The 20,477-nt window shown below is 53.2% G+C and overlaps 1 protein-coding gene and 1 non-coding gene across 4 annotated transcripts in view; one reads left to right on the plus strand and one right to left on the minus strand.

The window, feature by feature from the left end:
- The window catches only part of LOC123645091 (sodium/nucleoside cotransporter 1-like), a 52,158-nt gene that overhangs the window by 1,750 nt on the left and 29,931 nt on the right, over positions 1-20,477 (minus strand). For 2 of the 3 annotated variants that reach the window (XM_045561625.1, XM_045561624.1), the window contains exons 9-17: positions 15,872-15,952; positions 15,366-15,446; positions 12,657-12,782; positions 6,725-6,862; positions 6,442-6,572; positions 4,432-4,600; positions 4,119-4,316; positions 835-916; positions 81-179 (exon numbers count right to left, since the gene is read on the minus strand). In XM_045561625.1, coding sequence (XP_045417581.1) covers positions 81-179; positions 835-916; positions 4,119-4,316; positions 4,432-4,600; positions 6,442-6,572; positions 6,725-6,862; positions 12,657-12,782; positions 15,366-15,446; positions 15,872-15,952 — 1,105 coding nt within the window. The remainder of the gene's footprint in view (positions 1-80; positions 180-834; positions 917-4,118; positions 4,317-4,431; positions 4,601-6,441; positions 6,573-6,724; positions 6,863-12,656; positions 12,783-15,365; positions 15,447-15,871; positions 15,953-20,477) is intronic. The other variant, XM_045561626.1, reaches the window with a different exon arrangement.
- Positions 1,899-2,005, plus strand: LOC123645332. The gene has a single exon (XR_006737522.1). It is a non-coding gene; the product is annotated as a U6 spliceosomal RNA (small nuclear RNA).

Here is a 20,477-nt window from a genome sequence, read left to right on the forward strand (position 1 = left end):
TGCGAGGGAGAGCAGCTGGTGAGCAGAGCCCCCCTAGAAAATCACGGCCCCAGGTGCTGCGCCTGCCAGGCTGCACTCACCCGCCACACAGGCGTTGACCAGGGTCACACAGGCACCTGTGAAGAGCGCCCGGAGCACGATCCGGGAGATGTCGCTCCTCCGTTGGGGGACCATGGAGGCTGCAAAGCAACAGAGTGCTTGGGCCGAGGAAGCCACGTACCTCTCTGCCCACGTTCTGTGGCTCTGGCTATGTCTGCTGACCTCCCTTCTGCTTCTGGGTGGCCAGAGGGACCGACATTTTCCTCCTGGCCACTTGCGGAGTTTGGGAACCGTTTTGGCCTGGCTCTGACACCTAGGTGCCATTAGTGGCAGGTGCAGGAACAAACCTGAGTTTGGAGTCAGGCAGACTTGGGATTAAACACAGGCTCAGCCACTGACTAGCCTGGGCCATCACTTCACTTCTCCAAGACTCAGTTTCCTCTCTGCAAAATGGCATGATTACGCCACCAGGCAGGTGGCCGTGAGGAGTGGACATGCTATTTGTAAAGAGCTGAGGACAGAGCAGAGCCTCCTGCCCACTGCAGCTGTGGGGAAGGCAGGCCAAAGCCTCGGGGGACAAGCCAGCACCACACCTCCTGTCCTGAGCCAGGCTTGGCCTGCAAGGCCAAGGTGCTGACCTCCTGGGCGACCCCCAGCCGCGGAGAACATGGGCTGGGACGAACCTCCGTGGCGGCTTTGTGCAGGCCCTGCCTTGGACAGGCAAGACAGCTGAGCCTCACAGGTCCCAGCGAGTTCAGGCCCCCAACTCTCCAGGACACGGGGGAGGGGACTCACTCAGGCCTCCCAGCATGATCCCGATGGAGCTGAAGTTGGCAAACCCACAGAGGGCAAATGTCGTGAGGATTTCTGCTCTGACCTGAAATACACAGATGAACGGGGAGGGGCTCCCTCAGAGGGGACGGGCACCCCCACACCACCCAGGCTCTCTGGCCTTAATTTCACCCACATCCTACATGTCCCTGCCCTTCGAGCTCTCTGTGCTGTGCCCTCCCAGGTCCCCCACTCCCACCTCTCCCACCTGTCCTTCAACCCCTTCATCTTCATCACCAGCCTGTCTGGATGTGACTGCCTCGCTCAGTCCTCTCACTCTGGCCCTACTAAGCTCTGTCTCCGACACTGTAGCCCTCAGCTTCTGCTTGCTGTGCTGTCATGCCAGGAGTGGGGGAGTGTGGCCTGCCGGACAGAGCAAGGGACTTGGAGCCCAGCCAACCTGGCATCCAGGCTTATGCCACCAAGTATCACCTCAAGCAAGTCAATAGACTTTTAAAGGTTTCGCTTCTCCATCTGGAGTGCGGGAATGATAGTCCTTGCTGGGCAGGGCTGTCGTAAGGCTCATCTCATGTTTGGGAAAGGCCAGGCAGAGAGCACGTGTTTGAGTAAGGCGGGTCTTCCCTTTCATTCTGAACAGTTGTTTAATGTCCCAGAAATTAATCTTAAGAGCCAAAATGAAAAAATTTGGAAAAAAAATTGGTTTAGGTCCATACCTCAGACCATATACAACATTAATTGTACATCATCAAAGCAGATAAATATTAATATTTCAAACATATAACATTAGAAAATATAGATAATTACTGTTGTTAAAAGGTAGTATTATTGCTCTCGTTTTGGAGAGGAGCCAAGTAATGCTCAGAAAGCTTAGGGAACTGAAGCAGTTCACACAGCAAGAAGGTGGCTGTGTGAGAATTTGAACTCAGCCCTGTCTGACTCCAAGTCTCCTGGCCCTAACTAAGAACATCATATAGTGTCAGGACTTTAACACTTATCAAATAACTGTCTAAGTTTAGAAATAATAGAAGAAATCACAAAGGAAAAGCCTTGGTGTAAAAAACATTCCTCTGCTCACTTCAGCAACACATGAACTAAACCTGGAACGACACAGAGCAGGTTAGCACGGCCCCTGCGCAAGGCTGACAGGCAGATGCGTGAGAGATTCCATGTTTAAAACCAATCCCTGTTTACAAAATGAAGTGGGGAAAAAAAGAAAAGACTAGGAAAAATATTGGTAGGAAATATAACAGAAAAGGCCTAATGTCTTTATAACAAAGAGTTTATATAAACATTACTGGGAAAGTATTAAGGCACCTGTATCCCAGCCTGCTCACCTACAGCTGGGCTCCCTACAGCAGCCCGAGTGATCTTAACATGCAAACTGTCCAATCCTCAGTAACTTCCTGCTCCTCTGCCACTCTCTTTTACAATCACCCCTGCTCTAGCTGTGCTTATCCCCTCTCTGTTCCCTGTTAAACAGACCACGTGCTTTGCAACCTCAGGGCCTTTGCACAGGCCTCTTCCTTTGTCTGGAATGTTCTTCCCAGCTGCTCCTGGCTGGCCCCGTTTCCTTCCTCCAAGTCGTAGCCTAAATGCCACACATGAAGGAGGCCTCTTCTGACCAGAGCAGCCAAGGAAGACACTTCTCTGTTTTTTCTTGTTGTTTTCTTCATAGAACTTACCATAAATTGTGGATATTTATTTTTTATTACTTTCTTATACTCTCTGTGTCTCTCACTAGACATAAGTTCCATGAGAGCAGAGACCATGTCTGTCTGATTACCCGCCCCCATCTTTTGCCTTTTCTTTTCTTTACTTTTCTTTTCTTTTTTTTTTTTCATGACAGGGTCCTGTTCTGTCACTCAGGCTAGAGTGCAGTGGGTGTCATCATAGGTCACAGCAACATCAAGCTCCTGGGCTCAAGTGACCCTCCTGTCTCAGCCTCCCGAAGTGCCAGGACTAGAGGCGGGAGCCACCGTGTCCACCTAACTGCCCCTTTCGTCCCGGTGCCCAGCGCCTAAGTGGTCTCCACAGACACCTGCTGAAGGAGCTAAGTTCATAAAAAAGACCCCCAGGGGCCGTGCCTGCTACTATCTCAGAGGAAGGGGTGAGACCAGGGCTGAGGGCAAGGAGCGAGGGGAAACCTGTGTTTTTTACTTCACACAGACTATTTTTTAACTAAAGACTACGTTTCTTTATCATTTAAAAAATAATCAAAAAGACAAGAAAAATATTTCCCGTTAAAAGTTTCCAGTCACCCAAGTAATGCGAATTAATACAATGAGCTATTATTTGCTCATTAAAGTAGAAAACCTGTTTTTGTAAAGAGGCTACTGAAAGCTGTTTGGTGTGCGGTGAAGCAAATGCTCGCGGCACGGCCGGGGCCTGTCATTTCAGCTGATGGCTTCAGCTGCTGCCACCCTTTGGGGAGGCTCCCGGCAGCAACCGCAGAGGACTCCTGTGTGACTCAAGCAGCCCACATCCGGGACACCTCCTGAGGAAATGATCCAGGAAAAGGGAAAAGTTCTACGCACAAGGATGTTCATTTCAACACGGTGGATAATGGTCAAATGATGGAGTTGACCTGAATGGCCCAACAGCAGGGACGTGTTAAATGTGTTAGGTCACATATATGGAAAATGATGCTTAGGTCATAACAGTAAGTAAAAACAGAGCTGGCCACACCCCAGTGTGGATGCTCTAACAGCAACAATGGAAACGCTCTCTTCAAAAGAATAGAAGAAAAGGGGGAGAACTACAGTTGTTATTTTCTGATGTGAGGTTACAGGTAATTTTTTGATTCTCAGTAATGTTACTTGAGATTGCATTCATTTAGAATGGTTAATTTTATGGAGCTTCGGAGGCTTGTTAGAAGAAATTTTAACCGAAGAGCCAAGCCCTGGACTGCACGCAGTATGTTAGCAGGGGAGGGGATGGTGAGCTCTGCCTGTCTCGCTCCCTCTCCCGGCTCATGGGAAGCTCACACTTACGCCTTCGGGTACGGTGGCAGGTACTGCCCCCTGTGTTCCAACTGCAGGGGCAAGGCACAGCGAGTGGCCCAACGCCACAGCGGGTGGCCCATGTAGACCTAGATCTCAGCTATCTCAAACAAGGCTCTTTCTTCACACCTGCACCTCGGCCTCCTGAGAGGCCCCAAGAGAGATGGCAGCAAAGCCTGAAGCCATCCTGTTTCCCAGGACCATAGGATGTGGCAGGTTAAGTGCCACTTCAGTGTGTCTCAGCCAGGCCCAGGGAGCCAGGCTGCAGGGGGGGACGCAGACACTCACAGAGATCCACTGCTTCCTGGTGCCAGCCCACTCCTCAGCCCCTGCCAGGCGGCGCTGCTTGTACTTGGACAGTTCCTGATAGGCCACAAACTCGTTCACAAACAGCTTCATCCCCAGCAGCTCAGCCACCACGGGGCAGTCCTCCCAGGCCACGCCCATCAGGAAGGCCACAGGCCGCAGGATGTAGGAGCAGATGAGCTAGGGCGTGAGGACAAGAAGCATGGCTGGGACCCTGTGCTGGGCCTAGGCCACTGCCCACTGCCCACCCGAGGCCATCCCCTCCACAGGCTGAGCGGGCTGGCTGGACCCACACCTGGAAGCTGAGCCCGTCGATGTCCACCATGTTTCCCAGCCAGGAGAGGACAGCGTTGATGAAGGCCAGCACAGCGAGGTACGCAATCAGGTTGGCAATAATGTTGGTGACCACTTTCACTGAGATGGTGGCCCCAATGCTGACTGCTTCTATGAGGTTCCGAGCATCTCTGTTGTTGGGGTCAAAAGTGATCATTATTGGCCTGTCCCCACAAATGGCAAGGGTCCCCATCCTACAGGCTCAAGGAGAAAGCTTGGACAGAGCATTTCAGAGCCAAAGGTCCCTTGTTTTCCCTCTGAGACCCAGAGCGCAAGAGAGTGGATGGTCAAAGCGCTAGGATGACACTCAGGTTTCTAGCACGTCGCTGGCCCACACGGAAGCCATTAGCCACATGTGGCTTTTGACCACGTGAAGGGAGGCTGGGTCAAACTGACTTGTGCTATAAGTGTAAGACACACACCAGACTTTGGGGATTTAGTATGAACCAATGCAAACTATTTCAAGAACTTTCACATTGATTGAAATATAAATTTTTTATGTTGAAATGAGAATATTTTGGGTATGTTGGCTTAAGTAAAATATCTTATTAAAATCCCCCATTTCTTTGTCCTTCTTTTGAGATCCTGTGATGAAAAAAGGACAAAGAGTCTACTTAACATTTCAGCATTAGAATATTTTGTTTATATTTTTGTCCTTTCTGTTCTTTCCTTTTTTTCTTTTTTTTTTTATTTTGAGACAGGGTCTGGCTCTGTTGACATGTGTAGAGTACAGTGAAGTCATCACAGCTCACTGCAACCTCAAACTCTTGAGCTCAAGTGATCCTCTTGCCTCCGCCTCCCAAGTACCTGGTACTACAGGCCTGTGCTACCATGCCTGGCTAATTTTTCCATTGTTAGTAAAGATGGGGTCTTGCTCTTGCTCAGGCTGGTCTCGAACTCCTGAGCTCAAGTGATCCTTCAGCCTGGGCCTCCCAGAGTACGAGGATTACAGATGTGAGCCACCTCACCTGGCCCTCTTTGTGGTTTTTAAAAGACAGCTAGAGGAAATTGAAGATGACAGATGCAGCTCATGTTCTCTTTCCATGGGACAGCACTGCCCTGGAGCCTCAGGACGTTGTGACATTGGGGTTGCCCACTGTGTCCCCAAGCACATTTGTCCACAGGGTGCGTTTTCAACATTTTTTAAGGATTAAATGTTAAACAACACTGGTTAAGACTGTGATGAAGAGATGTTAGGAGGTAAGTGAAATCAAAGACAGTGCAAAATACGTCAGTATGTGGTTGACACCTGGTGGTCAGGGCTCAGGCATGTGGAGGAGGTGGCATGAAACCTTTTCGTGACATACATACACAGGCCCCAGGCCACACCCCCAAATCCAGGCCTCACTCCCAAGCCTGACCAGTCTGCTGTTTCCTGCTGGTCAGACAGTGGAGATTAACACGTGAGAAGGAGAGTCTGCATGTTTGCAAGCACTGTGCTTTGAATGTTTGTTCCCTCTGCAACTCGTGTCAAAACTTAACCCCCAATGGGGCAGTATGGAGAGGTGGGGGCTTTGAGAGGTAATTGGGTCATGGGGGCTGACACTGATTTTGGATCAATGGGTTAATGGGTTATCAGGGGAGTGGCACTGGTGGCTTCGTAAGAAGAGGAAGAGTGACCTGAGCAAGCAGGTAGCACACTCAGTCCCCTCACTACACGATGCCCTGCACCATCTCAACACTCTGCAGAGTCCCTGACAGCAAGAAGGCTCTCAGCAAATGCAGCCCCTTGACTTTGGACTTCTCAGCCTCCATAAATGTAAGAAATGAATTCCCCTGGCTTATAAATGACCCAGTTTCAGGTATTCTCTTATAAGCATCAGAGAATGGACTCAGGCACAACCAGGGCAGCGGAAGAGGACAGGTGGGCCTGGGCTGGTGGAGGACAGTGATGGGCAGAGAGAACAGGACCCTGGGCCTGTGCTCCCCCCGACACCACCCCTGCATCTGCAGGCCCTCCTGCTGCGCTCACCCGTAGGTCAGTTTCACTCCTTCCTCACTCTTAAACTTGGACTCCTCCACCTCCGGGTAGACCAGCTTTGAGAGGGCCAAAGCACAAGGGGCAGCCATCACGGACGCAGCAATCAATGAGGCAGCATCGATCTGCAAGAGTGAGGGTGGGGGTGACAGGCGGACGGTCAGAGAAATGTTGGGGGCCAAGGACTGAGGCTCAGGGCAGCAGGGGGACATGTGTAGTCTCCCCACTGGTATGTCCTCGTTGTCATTACTGCTATCATCATTGCTAATAACAATACCTTTTGTGCATAGAGGGTCACAGGCTGTATGTACAGGACTCGTACTTCCTCCCAGAGCTGCCCTAAGTTAGGTAGGGCAAGTGCTGCTATCCCCATTTTACAGATGAGGAAACTGAGGTTCCAACGGATTAAATACAACTTGATCAAAATAAAAGAAGAGAAGGCGTTAGAACCTATCACATCTTTTGGCTCCAAGCTCAAGGTTCTTCCTTCCTTTTTAGGAAGTTTTTTAGCTGTCTTTGATCACTAATCCCCATTAGCTGAGTTTCTCTCTTAGCTTAGGGTTTTGTGGTGGTTTTCAACAAAGCTCCAGAACTGATAGTTGAGACGGATTTAAGAGGTAACCCGATTCAACCTTAGCGTAGGTCATGTCCTAGTGCAGGAATTGTACTCCCTCTATAGGATTCACTTTGAATGCTCACTGTGACGGGGAACTCACCACATCAAGACAGTGCATGACACCGCTCCTGTAGTTCGAGAACTGTTTCCCAGGAAATCTGCCGCCTACAACAGCCATCCTTTGGCCCTGGGTCAGCCTCCAGGACCGCCCCCCAGCATTCTCCCTCCTGAATTTTCATCCTCACTGTGACCCCAAGCACTTTGCTTCCCTGTTCTCTTCCACAGAGGTAGACGTGACACTTTAACTTTCCCCCTCACTGTGTCATTTACTCAGTGGGGAAATTTGAACCAACTCAAACATCTAACAACAGGACAATGGCCACACGCTGTCACGCTGCCACTGAAAATGATGGTTCTCAAAGTCTCGTGATAACACAGGCATGTGCCCACACAGTCGCACGCAGAGAATAACCAAGACGACGGGGGAGAAAACAAACCCCAGCGATGCACAGAAAGAAGAGCAGAAAGAATACCCCGGAATGTCAACGCACTAGCTGTCCCTGGTACCAGGTCCATGGTGATTTTCTTTCCTTTCTGCTTTTCAGTATCTTTCAAAATATCCTCAATATCCTTTTCATGATTGTAAAATACACTTGTTCTCCTTAAAGTCTACAATAAGCCAACCTCATTCTCAAATTTCAAATAAAAAGGTGAAGGAGGAGGAGGGAAGTTGAAGTCCATGCTCAGGCTGATAAAAGCAAAGGCAGAAGCTTGAGAGACACCCCATTGTCACCCCAGGGACGTACCAGCACCTGCCGATGGGAAGCCAGGTGGGAAACACTCCCAGGCTCTGAAACCCCTTGGATCATCCTTCTTCCTCTTCTAAACCCCAGTTGTTCTTTCCATGACAAACAGAAATTCCTTAAAACGTGGACAAGAACCAGCGACAGCCTGACAGGTGTGCGGGCCCCGGGTCCTGTTCCCTGCTGGATGAAGCCCCGCTGGGGGCAGTGTCCTCTCTGCACTGTCTGGGCTGGGCGTTGGGACTTCACCTCCCTCCTCCGTGGCCCAGCTCCAGTGAGGACAGTACCACACCCGAATCTTGGGACTTTTCCCTCCACCAGCCAGGACTCTGCCCCTTCCTCTGGCTTGTAGATTACGTCTGGTTTGTAAACTTGGGTCCCAGCGGGGAACATACTCTGCAGTTGTCACATTCCTGGACACTGTCCTCTGAGTGGGCCAGTGGTGGCCACAGCCTCAAATGCGGCAGCCGGTTGTTTCCTGCTCCCTGTGGAAAGGGCTGAGTCCCGCACAGGCGGGGCTCCCTGGGTGCTGGGTCAGCCCCCACCCAGCCTCCCCACTGCCAGCTACTCTGCAAGGCCGTGACATCCCCCAACCCTGCCTCCAGGCACCCGGTCAGGAATGCCTTCTGTCCTGCCACCCGAGGGCCCACTCCTGCCACGGCCCTCCTCTCTCTGACCCAAAGGTGTCCCATGTGGACAGGGGTCAAGGGTAAGAGAGCCTCACTTGAATTTTCTAAAGGATCTCTACTGAGAAAGGGAGTAAATCCAGACAACTGCAAAGCATTAAATGGACAGTTTCAGAAGGACAGATTTCTGACCCCAACGTGTCAGGAAAGAGTTTTTGCTCCTTCACCTCCACGCGAGGCATCCTCCGCATGTTACTGTATTTAATCCCCGCCCGGCCGTGCGGTGGGCAGTGACTCTGCCCGTTGTACAGATGGGGACACTAAGCTGTAGACTCTCACTGGACCCTGCGCGGGGTCTCACAGGCCCTGTGCACAATTCCTGGAGGAACATGGGTGGCCAAGTGCTCAGTGTGTTCGCAGTTTGAGGCTCACATCTGGGTCTCCTCTCATGGGGTCCCTGAGCCGGCAGAGGGGCCAGTCTCTAGGGGTTACCAGGGGAGCCGTTGCCTACTTTAGAGCCTTGGGGAAGGACGGTGTGGGTCCAGCTGTGTGTGGGAGTTGCAATGAAAGGGTTCAGCTGTGACCCCTGGAGGCACGGACCTGGGGGAAGGCCTAGACCAGCAATGCCCAATGCAAATATTATGGGAAACACATCCATAATTTAAATTTTCTATTACAGTAGTAACATTTTAAAAAGTAAAAATGAACAAGTGAAATTATTTATTTATTTTTCTTGAGACTGGGTCTCACTCTGTCACCCTGGCTAGAGTGCAGTGGCATCATCATAGCTCACTGCAACCTCAAACTCTTGGGCTGAAGGGATCCTCCTGCCTCAGCCTCCCGAGTAGCTGGGACTACAGACTTGAGCCACAATGCCTGGGTAATGTTTTTTATTTTTTGTAGAGACGGGGTCTCTTTATGTTGCTCAGGCTAGTCTTGAACTCCTGGCCTCAAACAATCCCGCCTCAGCTTCCCAGAGTGCTAGGATTATTGGTGTGAGTCAATGTGCCCAACCTATTAGTTTTAACAATGTTTTATTTATACAAATATATCCAAAATATTTTCTTTCCACCCATGCAATCAATATAAAATTATTAATAAAATCTCAATCTTTTTCCTGCAGTAAGTCTCACTGCATGTCACATTTCAAGTACTCAACAGCCACATGTGGTCGGTGGCTACTGTGGCAACAGCGCAGGTCTAGAAATGTCCGTGTATCAGCAATAGGAGGGGCGCGGGGCAAAGGGAGCCAGAGGCTGAACAACAGAGTGAAAGGACTTAAGGATATGGGACCTTGGAAGAGACAGCAAGAGGGACTCTTCTGGGTTAAGGGGGCTGACCTGACTGGGCTGGAGTTAAAGGACAGAGGGGAGAGGGTGGAAGGCAGGATGCTGCAGTGGCGGCCAACAGCCCAGAGGGGGCAGAAGAGAGCTTCCCTGGAGACTAGATAGGGACAGATGCAGGGGCAGGGGGGGAGCAGGGGAGGAGCGGAAAAGGGAGAAGGGGAGGAGGGGAGAAGAGGAGGAGGAGAGGAGAGAGGAAGGGAGGAGGGGAGAGGGGTGGAGGGAGGAGGGGAGAAGATGGGAGGAGGGGAGAAGGGAGGAGGGGAGAAGGGAGGAGGGGAGGAAGACCTGTTCCAGGCTCTCCCCCTGGGCCAGCTCTGTTGTAGCCTGGGGCTTCCAAACCAGAGGCTGTGACTGCAGGCCCAAGGGCACACAACCGACCCTGGCCACCTGCACATTCCCTGCAGCTAAAGGGAAGTAGGTTCCCAGGCTCTGTCCCTGGGGAGGCCAGATTACCCAGGGCTGGGCCTGGACTGTGGCCTGAGAAAGGGAAGGAAGGAGGCTGGGTATAAAGCCAGAGCGTAGAAAGGGAGAACGTTCTTCCAGTATTTCAGTTTTAAGCAATGGCTGGGAGCCGCAGTGACGCTTTTGCACCAGGAGAACACCAGAGGTATTCTTTTCATAACTGTAGGGACCAAAGCAAGGTTAAGACATTTAAAGGTCCTAAGTCCTGAAAATATTATGGCATCGCCTTCCGCAATGTTCTACCTTGAAAAAAATTTCAGGAAGAAAGTTTTGGGTTTCGATTTCTGAAACATCAAATTCCTTCCAAAAACAACTGGCAATGGGTGGGTGGGGGCTGCACCAGCTCTGAGGAGCCCTTCCCAGGCTTCAGTGACACAAGGTGCAAAGCAGATGACAGTCTCGGGTACTTGGCCAGAAACCAAAGTCCCAGCGTGCAAAGGGCCCTTCTTGAAAAGTCACACAGCCACCAGCTCTGCCCAGGCAGCTCTGTGGGGAGTGGAGCTGAGCGTCTTGGTGTGGCCCAGGCGTCCTGAGTGAAGGACAGACTGAAGGGCAGCCTGGCTTGTCCTCTTACCCACCTCTCGGCCACCGCCAGGGACAGAGATGAGAGACAGGTGTAGTTCGGGACCAGAGAAGGGGACAGCGCAGTTGTTCTGTGGTCCCCCCACCCATACACATGCAGCATCAGGAGAGCCTGGGGGACAGGCACAGGCAGCTCAGGGTCTCTCTGCAAACCAGGTGTCCTCGCTCCTGGGCTCAGTGGCATTGCCACACGTGGAGTAACGCACCCCAGTCATCCCCAACCTGTGGAACATTCCGGCTTTCTTTGTTCACAGTTACAAATAATGTCAAAATTTTACATTGTTTGAACACTTGTGAGGACATTTCTGTATCATAATATTCCTCACTGGATCAGAGGGAAGGAGTATTTTTAAATTGACTGATACATGTACAAAAAATAAAATGTAATTTTAAAAGTTTTTAAAATTTGATTGATAGATGTTCTCCAAAAAGGTTATAGCAAATTAAACTCCCACCATGAGTGGGTGAGTACCCTACCCCCTGGCCATTTAGAGGCACATAGAGTATTGCATATCATTTAGAAGACATAAATATATTATTGTTTTAATTTCTTTGATCAGTGAGCTTGAATATGTTTTCATAATTTATGAAATATTTTCTCCTGATCAATAACTTTTTAAACGGTGACTTTCCCCCAAAGCACGTTTTTCATTTACATTAGTCAGCTCTGTCGACTATTTCTTTTGTCCCTCTGGATTTTGTGTCTTGACCAGAATGTTACAAGAAAAGAGCAAGTTGCAGAAAAGTATGGGTAGAATTACCTCATCTTTTATGAAAAAGAAAGGAAGCGTCTGCGTTCAGGTGTATGTACTTAGATGGCCACACAGAAAGCTCTGGAAAGACATATTTTTAAGTCAGTGGGTCTCAAATAGAGCGACCATCAGTATGTCAGGCCCCAAACCTGTGTTTCTGATTGTGCAGGTCTGGGATGGGCTGAGACTCTGCATTTCTAGCAAGTTCTCAGGTGAGCCGATGGTGCTAGTCCACGGACCACACTTTGAGAACCACTGCTCTAAGCTGTTAAAAGCAGTTACTCATGGGAAGTGGGGTTAAGAAAGAGATTTTCAACTGTCACTTTTGCAACAACTGAGGATTGCTTTGACAGTTAAGGAAAAACCCACCATCTTTGAGGATCTGCTGGTGGAAGCACAAGGAAGTATAAGGCACCGGGATCCACAGCAGGTTCCTCTGCCTGTGGCGCAGGAGGAGGACTGCGACTGGTCTAAGCGCCCGGGTCACACCGCTGTTATTTGACCTACAAGTGCAGGTGATCAGTAGCTGCACCAGCAATAATGTAGGAACAGAGGAAGGACGTGAGCCCAGATAGTGTGGGGGAGCAGCAGGGAAGGAGTAGGGTATCTCTCCAGGGACAGCCTGGGTGTGGGACTGTGGAGAAGTGAGCATGAGTTTTGGGGTCACACAGATCTGGGCTCAGATCCTGGCATTGGGTTTCTCACTTATTCTCTACGCCTCAATTTCCTCATCTTTGAAATCGGGATATTAAAACAATTAGCACACTGCCTGGTACGTAGCAGGCACTCCATACATGGAATACTGGGAGTCTTTCCCCCAGTGGCCATGGGAGAAGCCTGAGCAAATGGTGCAGCCTCCAGGCCTGCCTTGCCCAGGGGACGCTTCTCCTCTCCCCAGCACAGCAGCCCGGGCTCCAGGCTCAGAGAGACCCCAGGGCTGCTCTGGCCGGAGCTGTGTGGGGCTCCCACGAAGGTGGGTTTCAGGTCCTGGGCACAGTCAAGCAGAAGAAGCCTCTACCTACCCCAAAGGAGATATAGACGCCCAGCAGGCTGCCAGCAATGGTGGAGTAGCCTCCGGTCAGGACAACGTGGATTTCAGAGAGTGTCATGTCTGCCAAGTAGGGCCGGATCAGTAGAGGAGCCTCAGTCTGCAAAGAGGAAAGATGTCAGACAAGCAGAGCTGGAGTGGTTGGGCACTCCCTCCACCATCCCCAGGCCCAGGGGTGGACAGGTTACAGTGACACTGTGCCGACGGCCTGTCATGTGCCAGCACCCAAGAAACACCTGCCCACCGTCGCTCACAACCTTCTGAGAGAGGAACAGTCACCCCCACTTCCAAGCAAAGCACACGGAGGCTCCGAGAGGCTCAGAGAATGAGCCCTGCTCTGCACATGGGTGGGAAGCAGGTGCCAGGCCTGAGCTGTAAGGAAGCCCTGGGGGTGGCCCACAAGGAAGGCGCTGGGACGTTAGATGGTGTGTTCGCTTCAGAGCACTGGGCAGCCTGGCCCTCACTGTTCACTCAAAGCATAGTTATTGAGCACCTACTGTGTTCCAGGCACTGCTCCAGAGGAAAAGGGTACCAGGTGAACAAGACCAAGTCCCTGCCCTGTGCAGTTTCTAGCCTGGGAGCCCAGGAGGGTGGGAGGGGCTTAAGCAGGTGGTGGGGACATGGATCATCAGCAAGGGACCAAGTAGATAAGCGGTGGCACTTTAGATGGTGACATTAATAAAAGCTAAGAGGATACGTGACAGAGAACGCCTAGCGCTTCAGGAGCATTTCAAATTGAGTAATCAGCAAGGGGCTCCCCGGGGAGGTGACCCTGGGTCCGGGTCAGCTGAGAACTGAAGGAGCAACCCCGGGATTTGGGGGCACAGCACCCAGGCAGAGCGAAGAGCAGAGGCCTGAGGCAGGAATCCGCACAGGGAGGTGAGGAGCTCAGCAGGCCTGCAAGTCTGCCGCAGACACACGGGTGACTGGGCGCAGGTCCCGTGGAGGCAGAGGAGGGCAGGACCCTGGCAGGGCTGGGAAGCAGGTGAGGAGTGGACTGGTTCCAGTGGGGAGCGGCGCCATCTGCTCTGTGTGTTTGAAGGGTCAGGACAGACAGCAGGGGCGGGGTTGGAAGCAGGGAGAAGAGGGAGCAGGGTGGCAGGGCGCTGTGGAGGCCACCTGGAGGCAGCGCTGCTGGACTCAGGGGATGCAGGGAGCCAGGGAGGCAGAGGAAGGCAGGTGGCTGTTTGAGATCTGTCTGAACAACCGCATGGAAGGTGCTAGCATTTCCTGAGAAGGGAAGGACTTGGAGAGGTGCAGGTGGGAGGAGAGAAGGCAGCTTCTGTCTGCTTGGACTGAGTGTATCAAACGCGAGATGCCCCTTAGACATCGGAGAGGAGGGGCAGGAGCCAGGCGGCCATGGCAGTGGAGAGTGCAGCACAGGGGTGAGGACTGCAGAGCTGGACAGTCGGCTGGGAAGCCCTGGGGCGCTGCAGCCCGGGGAGGGGTGCGTGTGGGAGGACAGCGGGCCTGGCCTCGGCATTTGAGGCTCACATGACGCCGCTGCTCCACGAAGGCTCCCCAGGGACTCCCCTTGGGAGATGCGGTGAAGACCCGGGTCTAGGTCAGCTTGACCAACAACTTGTCCAGAGTTAGGTTCCCTTGGGAGGTCTTCACGTCACCCAGTGTCACATTCACCTACGTATGTTCCCAGCAAGAAACACTGAGCACATTCAACTTTTCACACAAAATAAGTGCTGTCGTATTTTAATATCCCTTTCTTTTGCCTTAAGGGAGTTTTGGGTAAGTAATCTGAGAGCACATCTGTCTTAATTGGCTAAAAATAAAAACAAAAACAAAAACCACCAAAATCCCTTTGAAATTGACACACTTGCATCATAACAAAAAAGATGCCGATGGGCTGGCTGCAGTGACTCAGGCCTACAGTCTCAGCACCTTGGGAGGCCTAGGTGAGAGGATCACTTGAGCCCAAGAGTTCAAGATCAGACTGGGCAGCAGAGCAAGACCCCATGTCTACAAAAAAACAGAGTGAGATCCTATCTCTAAAACAGAAGCAAAAAAAAAAAATTTAACTTTAAAAGACATGCAAATATTCTCCAAAGTTTCCTAAGCTGTCCATTGTAATATGGCATCTTGTGGTAAGTCTGTCTCTTAGCCACTAGAACGTCAGGCCGATGGGCCAGGACAGAAACGAACGCTCTGCAGAGGCTGACCCTCAGGAGGGTCGAGCCTTCTGAAAGGGACTCAGGGCTGACGGTGTCTTCAGAGCCACATTTACTTGGAAAATGCATTATCAGAAAGACAGAGGAAAGACAAGACAAAATGATGTAGTGGAAGAAACTCTGGCCGGGAAAGAGAAAACGGGGACTCTAAGTTCTGGCTTGTGGTTGTGGGACCTTGGCCAACTCATTGCCACCTCAGAGCCTCAGTTTCCCTGTGTATGAAATGAGCGATGGGACTGCATCTGTAGGCTTTGGGAGTCCTTAGGCTGATGAGGCAGCTAGAATGGTAGGAGGTGCCTGACAGATGGCGTCCTACCTTGCATGGCCCAGGCAAATGGGTCTCCCAAATGGAGCATCACTGGGGCAGCAGCCTTTGGGGACCCAGGGAGAAGGTTCAAATGGCTCCTCCTCAAACTGAACCAGAGCTCCGGGGACCCCGGGGTCCATCCTCTCTGGGGAAGCTGCTGCTGAGCACGTGGGCAGGAGGCTGTGGTACCCACCTGGCTCACAAAGATGTTTCCAGCCACACTCAGGGTCTCAGTGGCAGTGGTGCCCATGGTGACCTGCATCAGCCAGGCAATCTGGAAGGAAGCAAGGTGCTCTTTGTGGGCTGACATCGGCAAACTCCAGAGTCAGAGAGAGTCGGGTACAAGTACATGACACGTCTTCCTTCCAACTCCCAGCCTAGTGTGGGACCCCCTCACCCCAGGCCCGTTCATCTTCTCCTTCCACACCTGCATTGATGGAGCATTTCCACTTCCCAGGCCACCCATTCCGCCTTAGCACAGCTCCAGTCCTTACAGCAGAGCTCCTAACACGGGTGCGGGGGTGCGGGGGGCTCTGGGAGGGTTTGGGCCTGGGGAGCGGGGGGCCCTGGGAGGGTGAGGGTCTGGGGAACAGGGTCTGTGTGGAGGGGCTAGGCTCTGGGTGCAAGGCATTCTGGGACAGTGTGACCCCTGAAGCCGGCGACTCTGGGAGAGCCGGGGTCACCGGCACTGGGACTCACCTTAAGGATCACCCACTGCATGAGGCCCAGGTAGTAGAGAACTGACATGACGCAACTGAAGAAAACAATGATGGGCAGAACCTGTGGGAACAGGCGTGTACGGCCTGGTCAGAGGCAGGCAGGGCCCGGGGCCCCAGACAGCCCACGCAGATGCGCCACAGGGTCAAGGAAGCAGCTCTGAATTCAGCATGAAATCCCTGGTATTCACTTACGGGGCCTCTCTGAGGCAATTCTGCCCCCTCTGTTCCCCTCTCACTAATGACCAGGCTGTCCCTGCCCCTCCGCACTGCAGACCATCCTGGGCCTTGGAGGGAGGGGCCTGAGGCACCACTGTCACCCCTGATCTTTGTCTGGATATGGGGAAAGATGCCACCGCTCAGGGCTGCTGTGAGGGTTGCAGTGTCCGTCCTCCTCCATGAGCTCAATCCCTGGCCTCGGCCCTCACCCCTGTCCCGTGTGCTTCGAGCCTGACCGAGGGACCTGCATGGTTCCGGTGTTCCACGTCCACTCAGTGCCAGCAAGCTCAGAAGCGGACTCATGCGACACCTGCAGCCAGCACCTCCTCCTGCCACTCAGTACCTGGCACTGGGCTGGGCACTGCTGGTCATTGACCCCAACATCCATCAGTTCTCCCCTAAAATATCTTTCACGTCCATTCCCTCCTTCCCAGCCCCAAGGCCCCACCCTAGTGCTTTTTCTTTTCTGTGGTCTGATTTATAATAACAAACTGGAAAAACTGAAGTCTCTTCTGCTGGAGGACTAGTTTAATAAGCTAGGTACAACCACACAATGATCCACTGAAAGGCGACAAGAGTGAGGAAGCCCTATGGCATTTGGGGAACGATTTCCAAGATACTTTAGCAAAAGGAAAGAAGGAAGGTGCACAACAGGGTGCGTGCTGTGGTCTGATGCGAGTGAAAAACAGGGGGCAGCTGGCGTAGTGGTGCACGCTTGTGGCCTCAGCACTCGGGAGGCCGAGGTGGGAGGATCACTTCAGCCCAGAAGTTCAAGGGCAGCCTGGCACACAGTGACACCACATCTGTAAAAAATTTAAAAAGAGGTGGAGCATTATGTGTGACCTTGCATGGGTTTGGGATATCATTAGAGGGACACGAAAGTGGCTGGACACGGTGGCTAACGCCTCTAATCCTAGCACTCTGGGTGGCCAAAGTGAGAGGATCACTTGAGGCCAGGAACCTGCAAAGGAGGACGTCCAGGAGAAAGGTTTGATGGAAACCACCAGGCGGCTTTGCAAGAAGGGCTGAGTCGGAGGCATCAGAGATCTCGGGCAAGGTAAGGACCGAGCCGGACCCTGGGGACATAGCAACTCAAGGGTCGCTGGCCACTAGGTGAGAGCAGTGTCGGAGGAGGGTGGGCACAGAGGCTGATACCACCAACCAAGGAGGGCCTGGGCCCTGAGCGGGTAGAGACAGCAAGGACGCCAGCCCTGGGGAGAAGCGGAGCCACCGCCGGAGAGGGGTTGGGGTCGAGGGAGGGTTGTTTTTATTCTTTAAGAAAAGAAAGTGTTGAGCAAGCAAATCTGGGCTGTAGTTGAAAATGCATCTGGATGACAGAACGGTCCCTGATGAGAACAGAGATTCTGCCCAGGCAGCTGCGGCCGGACACGAGAAACAAGCCTGCCAAGGTGCTTCCCCTCCCTTCCCAGACCAACCCGCAGGCTCCATCTCAGCTTGCTCCACTCCCCACCTCTGTCACCAGCTGCACTGCACTTGGGCGTGTCACCTGACAGGGAACTCAGGCACTGGCCCAAGAAACCCTCTCCCCGCCCTGCGACTGCTCCTGGCTGCCTGGGCTGCAAACAGCCCCAGCACAGGGTGTGATGACATCACCCTGCTCGCCCTGGGGGCGAGACGCACAGAGGATCACGAACTGTCTAGAACTGTCTAGACTGCCTGTCCAGCTGATCCTGAGAGCCACCCAAGGGCAGCGGGGAGGCCTGCGGAGACGGGCCCCAGCCAGGAAGGAAGGTGCCTGGGGCGGCAGGACCCCACTGCAGAACTGGGAATCTCTCCCCCCAGCAACAAAAACGCGTTTTCTGTCTGCAAGATGGGGACTTTGGTGGAAGAGAAGCTATGTTCTAGGTTAAGTGCTCAGTGTCTAGGGAGGCAAGGAAATAAAAGGTAGCGGAGGTGACCCTCGGTTTTCTAAGGTGGCATGTTTACCACTAAGTGAGGTCCCTGGGCCTGGTTTGCTCTCACAGCCCAGGACACACCTCTGGGGCCTGCAGCATGGGAGACGGCAGAACCACAGGGCAGGGGGTTCCAGGCGGTGCTGCCCTGGGAGGGGAAGGAAGTGCCAGTAAGCCCTACTGTGTGCCTGCTGTGAGGGCCTACTCTGTGCCGGTGCCTGATGTGTGGGGACTCACTGATCCACAAAGCAACCACGCCAGATGCAACTGTCCCTACTTCACAGATGGGCGCCCTGAGGCTGGGAGATCTCGGCCACCTGCCCAAGGTCATGTGCCTGCAAAGAGGCAGAGGCACCTCCCAGCCACCAGGCAGGTTGCCAAGGCCCTGCCGTGACCCCGAGGTCTGCGCAGGGTGCAGTTCTGCAGGCTTGCTCCCTGTCTGCAGGGGTAGCGTGCCTCCCCACAGTGGCCTGAATGCTCGTGTCCCAGCAAACCCATTTGTCCAAACCTAATCCCAGGGTGACAGTATTAGCAGGCGGGGCCTTTGGGAGGTGATCAGGTCATGGGGTGGAGCCCTCATGAACGCCATGGGTGCCCTGATGAACGAGGCCCCAGCGAGCTCCCCCACCTTGCCACCACGCGAGGACACAGACACAAGAACATCGCTATGACCAGCAAAGGGACACCCTCACCGGAACCTGATCGTGCCGGCACCCTCATCTCAGCCTCCCGGCCTCCAGAACTCTGAGGAAGAACTTGCTGTCGTCTCTGAGACACCTGGTCTGCGGTTTCGTCACAGCCTCCTGCACGACTATGACGAGCCCCTTCAAGGAAGAGCCAAGTCAGCGCTGGCCGTGGCCTTGTGGAAATGGCCTTGTCGGCTGGGCCTGCTACTGCCAGAGTCAGGGAAGAAGGAACGTCCGGCTCTTCCAGGCCAGCGGTTCTCAGTGTGGCCCCTGGACCAGCAGCAGCATCGGAGACTTTGTCAGAAATGGAAATCGAGCCTCACCATAGAGTTTGGGATTCAGCAGGTCTGGAGGGGCTGCCCGGGACGCTGCTGCTGCTGCTCATCTGGACACACCCTGAGAACCGCTGTGCTCGGGGAGCCTCCGGGCAAACGCCATCACCTTGCCAGAAAACGGGCCTCGAAGGCGGCACTAACCCACTAAGGACAAGGCCCTGCTCCCTCCTCTCCCTGGAGGGTCTGAGCCAGGGATCTTGATGACTTCCCAGGGCTGTCTGGGCAACCCCCACCACCATGTCCCCAGACCCCAAGGCTTAAGTCCTGTCACTAGCCTCAGGCAACAACGAACCACAAAACCCAGAGCTGGAAGATTCCTCGGAGAAAATAGCTGCAGGGTCCACAGTACCAGCATTACCAAAAAGCAGAAAGGATTCCAAGTCCAGATAGGCTGGAACCCTGGCTGTGCCCTGGACATGCCCCCTGGTTTCTCGTTTGTGCCATCCCTTCGCCCTGAACTACCGCACTCTGCCCCTCATGCCTGTCTCTGCCGGGATGCCTCGTGCTCAGCAGATCTCTCCTGCCGGGACTGTCCCCTCTCCCTCCTCCCAGCCATTCCACCCCATTTCCTCCCCTGAACATCACGCCCACTAAGGTTACAGGTGACCCCTTCATTACCAAAGCCAACGGCGCCTTCAGACCTTATCTTGTTTGATCTTTGTGTGCAAAGTTTGGCACTCTTGACCACTGGCACTGCAGTCTGTGTCAGTCAGACACCTTGAGACCCTCGGGACATGAAAACATCTCCCTTCATACTGGGTTTGCTCAGGGATAGGGTCTGGGCAGCAATGGTGAGCACCTGCGGGGGCCTGTCCCAGAGGCGGAGCGACAGCGCAAGAAGGTGCGAGTGTGCTCCCAGGCCAGCCAGGCCCGGGAAGGATGTGGGGCTGGGCCGGGGGTTACCTGCTGGGAAGTTTCTAAGAGGGAGACGGAGCCAAGCTGGAATGACTAACTCAGGGGACACGGCTGGGAGGTGACTGCCACATCCACTGTGCTGGTCTCCAGGCCCAGGGTACTCTGAGGGCTGAGGACCCCCAAAGAGAGACGCTACTTCCTCCAGCAGAGACCAGTTGGACCGCGGCCCAGCAGGAAGCAGCTTGGATTCTGAGAATCCCAGCGAGCTCAGAGAATTCCCCAGGCTGAATTTGGCCAAAGGCCTTGGACTAGGTCCACGTGATTTACGGAAAGAACGGAGAGAACTGAGCACTCGACAAAGCCACCCTTGCCTTGAGGACAAGTCCCAAGAGTGCACGTGTGTGTGTGTGTGTGTGTGTATGCATGCCAATGTGTGCATGTGTGTGTCTGTGTGCATGTGTGTGTGAGTATGGATGTGTGTGTACACACGAGTGCATGTGTGTGGCATGGAGAAGTGTGAATAACATTGTGTGATTAGTGAGTAGTGAGAAAGGGAATTCTGGGCCTGTGGAACACTTATT

The sequence above is a fragment of the Lemur catta genome, chromosome 9, assembly GCF_020740605.2.
Source record: "Lemur catta isolate mLemCat1 chromosome 9, mLemCat1.pri, whole genome shotgun sequence".
Lineage (NCBI taxonomy): Eukaryota > Metazoa > Chordata > Mammalia > Primates > Lemuridae > Lemur > Lemur catta.